This window comes from Nannobrachium achirus (genome assembly GCF_963921795.1).
Source record: "Nannobrachium achirus genome assembly, chromosome: 19".
Lineage (NCBI taxonomy): Eukaryota > Metazoa > Chordata > Actinopteri > Myctophiformes > Myctophidae > Nannobrachium > Nannobrachium achirus.
Window position 1 is genome coordinate 31,245,713 of NC_137826.1, and position 8,440 is coordinate 31,254,152.

The 8,440-nt window shown below is 42.9% G+C and overlaps 1 protein-coding gene across 1 annotated transcript in view; it reads right to left on the reverse strand.

Moving 5' to 3' along the window:
• LOC308304758 (cell adhesion molecule DSCAML1-like) overlaps positions 1-5,848 on the reverse strand; it is a gene marked incomplete at both ends in the record, with an annotated part of 123,259 nt that extends 117,411 nt beyond the window's left edge. Inside the window, 1 exon segment of the mRNA XM_080749388.1 lies at positions 5,653-5,848. Within this exon segment, the coding sequence (XP_080605514.1) occupies positions 5,653-5,848 (196 nt within the window).
• Positions 5,849-8,440: the final 2,592 nt, after the last annotated feature.

Here is an 8,440-nt window from a genome sequence, read left to right on the forward strand (position 1 = left end):
TTCCTCCCCTTTTTCTGCTTTTGTAAATGATGTTATCCTATCCTATGTTCTATCCGTCTGTCTTTCAGTGTTATATGACATACATAAAGTAGTTCCTGTGTAAATAAGCCGTAAAGCTTAGGCCTACTAGGATCTCCTGTTAGTTGACCTTGTTCCAGTGATTTGTGCTGTCATGAAACTGTACTTTTTTCTATTGCAAACTGAGTATTTCTAGTAGCCTACATCGCATTGATACTTGTACTTAAGTAAAACATTTGAGTACTTTTTCCACCACTGGTTGTGAATGTGTATGTGTGTGTGTGTGTGTGTGTGTGTGTGTGCGTGCGTGCGTGCGTGCGTGCGTGCATGTGCGTGTGTGTGTGTGTGTGTGTGTGTGTGTGTGTGTGTGTGTGCGCGTGCGCGCGCACGTGCATGTGCGTGACTGTGTGTGTGTGTGTGTGTGTGTGTGTGTGTGTGTGTGTATGCATGAGTGTGTTCTGTGCATGCAGAAGACGAGAGAAATTGAAGGGAACATGCACTATGGTGTGAAGTGAATCTATATGGATGCACAGACAGGGTAGGGGGCAAAGGCAGGGAGGGGATAGAGAGATAGGTGCAAGTTTATGAATAATACTTGTGGTCTGTTTATGTGTGTGGCGTGGTGCATGCGCGGGGTGGAGTGGGGGAAGGTTGTCGGGGGTTACGACCAGTGGTGTAAAGTAACTAAGTACATTTACTTAAGTACACTTTTGAAGTATTTGTACTTTACTTGAGTATTTCCATTTTCCAATACTTTTACTTCTACTACATCTCGGATCCAAATATTGTACTTTTACTCCACTACAATTATTTGAAAACTTTAGTTACTAGTTACTTTGCAGACATAAATTATAATATTATAAAACACACATAAACCACTTTAGCCCTATTTCACACCCAGGCTGTTTGAAAATAGTCGAAATATTTCTACTTTTACTTTTGGTACTTTAAGTACATTTTTATGCCAATCCTTTCATACTTTTACTCAAGTACATTTTGAATTCTGGACATTTACTTGTAACGGAGTACATCTACAGTGCAGTATTGATACTTTTACTTAAGTACAAAATGTGAGTACTTTTTCCACCTCTGGTTACAACTAATCAAGGCAAGGGTGTGCCCCCCCCCCCCACCTTCTACCAACACCCCCACCCCCACACACCCCAAAAAAAGGACCCCCACCTCCACCCCCGGCCCGTGCTGTGTCAGTGAAAAAAGTGTGCTACTTCAGCAGTCCCCGGGGACCTGCTAGGCCTCACATCAAAGAAGCCAGTTTCTCTCTTAATGTGAATATCAAATCTGTGGATCACAAGTCCCAGCACAGTCTGCATAAACTGCCCCTCCCCCAACCTTTAATTCTGCCTAGTGATGAGGGAGAGAGAGGGAGGGGAGTTACTGTGAGAGGAGAGGAGAGAAGAGGAGGAGGGACATGTGTGGAGAGAGAGAGAGAGAGAGAGAGAGAGAGAGAGAGAGAGAGAGAGAGAGAGAGAGAGTCAACCAAAACAACTACTTGCTTCTTGACATTTGCCAAACACCACATCGTCCAAATACCCCCAAAAACATGCAGATTCAAAACAATACATTTGAGGAGGGCATATGCTGCTCAATGTGCACATCTGCACCATGCAGGCATTATTCAGAATGGCTGCACAAGAAACCTTGCCAATAAAAATACTGCATTTTATAATATGTAAAAGAGCTTGTTTGCGTTCCCTTTATACACTTCTTCTTCCCACACTATAGTCAAATTGCCTTTGTAAACAGATCACATGTCGTGATGTTTAATACAGCGCAAAGTGACTGGATGGGGAAGCGATGGGAGGAAACAGAGGGACAGGGACTAAAACAGGAGAGCAGCAGTGCACAGTGACAGCACGGTGACATCTCATTGGTGAGATGGAACGCGTAAGCCCAATTTTACGTGTGCTCCGTCGGCACGACGGTGTCGCGCGCCAAAAAAACAAACAAACAAACAGCAGAGCTTGTAGATCTGCTGTTTTCGGGCGACGACGGAGGCACGAATCGCGGGCTTTAATGAGCGCTCCGTCTCCCCATTGCGCGCGCGAGCGCGCCAAGCCCGCGTGCAACGCGCCACTCCTGCACTGGCACACTTTTTTTTTTACCCACCGACATCAGCTCAGGCCAGTGGCGTCAGTTCAGCAAAAGCTAAGGTATGGCAACATGACTGGTGTCTTACCAGTCATGTTGCCATACCTTAGCAACAGGCACAATGAAAAGTACATTTTATTATTTCACCCTGTAGCCATGGCAGCTGCCATACCGTGCCATACCCAATTGACGCCTCTGGCTCAGGCCACGATGTTTGTTCTCCATTAAGGTGTACAAATTGATGCTTTAGTTTATCCTGTTCGTAACCAATTGAAAATTGATTTTCCTCTTCTTCTTTTTTTTTCATGTTGAAGAACTGTGGGGCAGTTCATTGTTGAGTCAATAAAGTCCAGGGACTGAAGAATCATATAGGCCTATAAGAAGACATTCAATAAATAATTTCCTGGTGAATCTTCTAAACCAGTGGTTCTCAATCTCAACCAGTGGTCCGGCCCGGGGACCACCAGTGGTCGCTGAGCGGGTTCCTTCCAGCCTTCCAGGTGGTCCCCAAATGAGGGAAAGTTGGTAACCAATTTAAATTATTGTTAAACATCTGCATTAATTAATGTACAAGAAGTCTACACAATTAGAGAATGGAGAAGTTATCTCTCCTATATATGGCACCAACATCATATTGCGCCAATAACAAGTTTCCACCAAAAATGAAATGAAATGTCAGTGCTGCTGCCTTAAGTTGGACTCGATCAAAGAGAATGTTCATGACATCTTTCAGAAAACACACCATCATCATGATGCAGTTTGAGAACACTTCTTTTTCGGCAGCCTGGCCTGGTGGTGCAACAACACGGCACGGGCACGCGTGCGCCGTGTGTGCGTGCGTGCGTGCTTGCTTGGCACCCTTCTGGACCCTGACGCTGTGTCATTGGGTGGTGCCTCAGATTGCAGCGCTAATTGTGCAGCCGAGAAAAAAAAGGCAACATGGGGATCTGGACGAGAGCGGAGAGGAGGGGGCGGGGGTGGAGGGGAGATCAATTTTGCATATTTCTATTTATGGTGGTTGCGGGGTGGAGAAAACGGCAGCTTGGCTGCCGGAGAGGGATTGCCTGTTTTTTTTTTTTTTGTTACCTTTAGCCCTCTACAGTCTAAATGTTCAATTTACAACATAGAACATCAAGCCAATACAAATATGTTTCTTTCATTGGGTAAATCGTTGTAAACTTTAGCTCCAAAAATAGGTATGCCTTGCCCTTACATTAAAAAGTATGTTTCCTCGATACAGGGTTATGGCCTTAATAAGGCCATAGCCTATCAAAACCAGCTATATACTGTAAGTTGTATGTGAATGTTGTAAAAAAAATAATCAATTAATAATTTTCGATGATAGGCCTATAGGCCTACTGTTGATTTCACACCACAAGAATAGTCAGGGGGAAAAAAGACACAATATTATATTTTCTCTAATTGGTTATTAGTCTAAGCTTTCAACAGATAAAAACACCCTCTTTAATTACCTTGATTGCCTTCTGGATAAAATTGAAGGCTTGAATGTAACTAACGTAATTGGACATTTTAATTTCTATTGTCCAGTAATAGTCGACTGAGATTTAAAGTAAACAGACGTGTTTTTTTGTGTGAGAATAAATTGGCTTCACATTATGTCATGTTGGTTCTAATGTAGGCCTATAAACGCTCTATACTATGGCAACCTAGAATTATTCCTGGTGAAATCAATCAAATTTAAATGTATGAACAACAAGCCGGGGGAGGGAGGTCCCGTTATTACATCCCCTCCTGCGCGTGGCGTGTGCCACTCACGCGCACAACACACGCAATTACGAATTCGCGCGTGCACGTGCACATGGGTTCAGGTGCTCTATTAGAGGGAATCGGGGGACTGGGCTAGTCTATATGCACCCCCGCACCTGGAGGTTCTCTAATTTAGTCAAAAAATTAAATCAATTTATTCTAAAAGACTGTGTTATACAGGCTGCTCATAAACCACCACTTTTCAATTCTATCAACCTAATATTTAACCACGTTTATTATATTTCGAAAGGGTTTAGCTTTAGAATAAACAGAAAGGAGACAGTTGTGCCATGTATGGGCACATTTAGCACTAAACGTGGCAGGCGGCAGCACATTCTCCCTGCATGCATGTGGTTTTAAGCGAAAATATTAAGTCTATTCTGTATATCTGAAAAAGCATTAATATAAAAGTCATCGAGAGTTGCCTACTGCCTATAAACCTATTGATAAACGGACGATTATTTGCTTTAAATTGTTGGCCTACAGGTCCAGCAAATTCAATATCTGACTTTGTGGGGAATAAAAATGCTGCACTTTCTTCCAGGCCTCTGCCAATAACGAAAGAATGAAGCCCAACTTATTATAGGCAACATGCATATATACACGTAAACAAAGGGCTTGGAAATGAAAATTGACGTAAAATTTGTGTTGAGTTTCTGTGTTATCTTTGCTGCAGATTTGTAAAGGATTATTATAATGCACTGAAATAGCAGAAGATCAACTTGGTAATAAGGCCAGGGATTTGCTACATATTGAAAAAGAAAATTATGTTTGTGTTATAACGCAAAAGTATCCATATATATTTATGAACAAAAATAGTCGACCAAAAGTACGAATAATGGTCATTTAATTAAAAAAGATACATGGGAAATGATCGGAATGCACTAATTGCGGGCTACACAGTGTTGGGTGTGTAGACTAGCCTATTTAATTTAGGCCTGTGTTAAATGGGCCCTTAATCTATTTTTTTTAATTATTTTTTTGGATTACATTTCTATTATTCCAACAAATTCTCATCGAACTAAACGGGACTTTGGTCCGAAACAGACCCTCGACATCACCTTCCCCAAAAATCACAGCATCCCTCTGGAATGGAGCGCTTGCTCCCATGCGCTCCTCCACCGTACAGTCCCACGAAACAGCTGCAATTAGCATAGGCTACACAATGCAAGCTTAAAAATATAACAAGGCGGACACAAAATCACAAGCATCCACTTGAAAACTGTGCAGCACAGTGTCTATTCAAGTCATTTGGTTCCAGATTTAATCTCTCTCAACAATTGGACTCGTGTTTTCCAGGTTCATTCCGCGCCTCTTTATTTTCACCTCATTCTCCCTATTCAGCCATTTTACATATTCATAACTGTAGTTGGTAATGCGAAAACAAACCGTGCTATCAGCACCATCTGTGGCATCACGGACCACCGTATACCTATAGGACCACACGACCACCGGGGGACCACTTTTCACCTTCACACCTTCAAATATTTCCATAATGTTCTGCTCCAAAAGGCAAATACATGTTGATTTAAAAATAATTACGTTACATTTGCTTATTGCATGGCTCCCCGTGATATAGCCAACATCAAAGCACAATACAGTGTGTGCATCTATAGCTTATACTGCTGTATTGTTTTTAATTATAGGCTGTATAAGCCTATCAATACTTTTGATTAAACTAAAAACAAGTGACTCAATGACCAAACTGTCATATGAGATATGATCAATAGTCCAAAAAAAGAAGAATATATGGCTTACCTTCTTGGAAAGAGTACAGCAGGAGTAAAGTTACAAGCCACATGCCATAAATAGCAGGTATATTTTTCAGGAATGTTTGGCAATCCTGGCAAGTGATGTGCGGCACAGTTTTTTTTGGCCAGGCGAGTCTCCACCGTGCTGGACTGGCGACTATGCTCCCCGGAGGTCTCTCCAGCCCTGCTGCCCCGCTCACCATCGCAGGGAAATGAGGAGCGCCGCGGCCCCGCCCATGTCCCCTCCTCTCGCTAAGTCTATCATGCATACCAATCCACCCTCCGTATTCTAATGAAACACCGCGGAGCGATGCGTCACGGCATATGGATCTGGATGGCACTGCCCGGCACACATCATCACCACCGAGGGTCGAGTTGAGTTTAACGTTGGATTTTTCATTAATTGTAGGCCTATGTGTAAAATAGCGGTCCTAACTTCTGCATCATGATGGGAACGGCCGGGAGGCAGCCGTATCTTTTTGGCACCTTGGAGTGCGCACCCACCTGTGCGCCCTTACCGCCCTATGAACACGTTTATTTGCGCAATGGATCTACTTAATCTCAGTTCCCAACAAGACCTAAACAGGCTACCGCGGAGCTGCAAAATCTCATTAGCCATATATTTGAAGCTGGTTATAGAATATATTGTTATTGTATTGCGTATTGCGTAAGGACCATGCACATGTATTTGCGCACATGTTGGGTTGCGCGCTGTGTGTGTGTGTGTGTGTGTGTGTGTGTGTGTGTGTGTGTGTGTGTGTGTGTGTGTGCGCGCGCGCGCGCGCGCGCGCAAGGTTGAGTGGCATGTAAAGGATTAGTACCCCCCGTGCACCCGCCAAAAAAGAGAGAAAAGGGAGAATGAAGCAGTTGTTGGCTTCTCGCGTCCAAACGTGTTTTTCACTCCAGTAACTAGTGCTCATTTGTCTCACATCAGGCTGCCAGGCCCATATATCTGCATCACACCTGTTAAGCTGCCACATCTGCATAGTCTACAGAAACATTATGCATCTATTCTGAAGACAAGACAAGTTTAATGGAAAAGATGAACTGTCTAGGACCTAGGCTATCAACCATTCAATCAGCTGCTTATAGCTTCCTATCAGCAAACAGGCTGGGCAATGATACTCGAAACGTAGAATCTTGTAGTTAAACAATTGGACGTCCACCTGGTGAAAAAAGACTAGGCTATTTGAGAAACTCACATAACAGGTGTGGGGCTGATTTAGGCTAAACTAGGTGCGAAATCTGAAATCTTGATGATAGGCCTATAGGGCAGTGGTGATCAACCAGTGGTCCTTGAAGGGATTCCAGGTGGTCCCCAGCTAAATGGAGAGTTGATAACCAAATGGACCCTTATAGATCTTTAACTCTTTAGAGTGTAAAATTAAACAAGGGTCCATTTGGTTTCATTTTACGTCTCAAGAGTTAAATTATTGTTAAACATCTGCATTCATTTACAAGAAGTCTACACTATTATATAATGTAGAGGAATTGTTATTTTGATTAACGTTTGCCTGTTATCTCTCCTATGGCACCATGGGATTTGGACAACATCTTACCCAACTCTTCGCATCTCGTTGTCAGGTGGCCGTGTAAGTCAAGAAACTCCGCCAAAGGTTCTTCCTGCAACATCAGCGTCGACTGGAGTTGATCTTCGGAAAGTTTCATTTTGAATAAATACGCAGGGCTTTGCTTCCACCTGCTGGTTGCAAATAAAAGCAGCAATGGCCCTGCTACTTGAAGTGAAGTGAGTACTGAATAGCCTACGATTTTATCTTTTAACAAAAGAAAAAAACGATGCCTGCCCCACACTAACGTAATGGCTCCTTTCTGCCAGATAGCGTCCCGTTGTTGTTGCTGTTGTTTTTAGTTGTTTGTTTAGAGCTTGTTTAGATGTGTCCAAAGCATAGGTCCAAAGAGGGACGTAGAGCCTAACCCTGGACCCTATGTAAACACTGCGCCCGCCATCTTACCATCATTCAACACCGCCCTCTAGTGGTGCCTGTCGCGATATTATTGGTTTTACATTGGTTTACCTGCCGGCTGCCGAATCATGCACAGACTACAGTGGAGTCCTCCTCAGTCGTCCTGACTGAGTCTGACTCCTGCCCATTGAAACATGCCCATGCCCCTCAGATTTATGCAGACCAAACAAGCATCAATCTCTTTTTCTAACGTGTGAAAATTAGATGCAGTTAATAATACACCTTTAGACATTTTATTGCAACTGAGAAAAAACACACTGTGCTCTTGCTGCAAGCCAATAGCTAGCAGGACGTTAATTTTCCATCCCTAAATCTGTTGTTTAGCCTTCTACCTTGCTAGGTAGTTGACGTTATTATTATTATTATTTGATATATGATATGTTTGTATTGAATTTATGCCCCATAATATTTTAGGGGTGACAGTGAACAGACAGAATTGCACTCTATTTCAAGATTAGAGGTTCTGGCCACTATAGGCTAAGGCCCTCACACACCTAGAGTTTGGTAGGCCCTCACATAAGTTGTAACCCTATTATGCCCATATATGGAGATCCCTGATGTCAGTATATGCCCAGCCCATACATGAGCATGACAAATAGGCCTATATGGAGATCTCTGTATCTGTCAGTCCATGTGGTTGTTAATTGCTCCTGATGCCATATTGAGGTTAGACCATACTTGGGGGTTGGAATTCTTTTATGGTTATGGTATTGTACTTAAGTACACTTTTGAGGTATTTGTAGCCTACTTTACTTGAGTATTTCCAATTTCCAGTACTTTTACTTCTACTCCACTATATATCAGATCCAA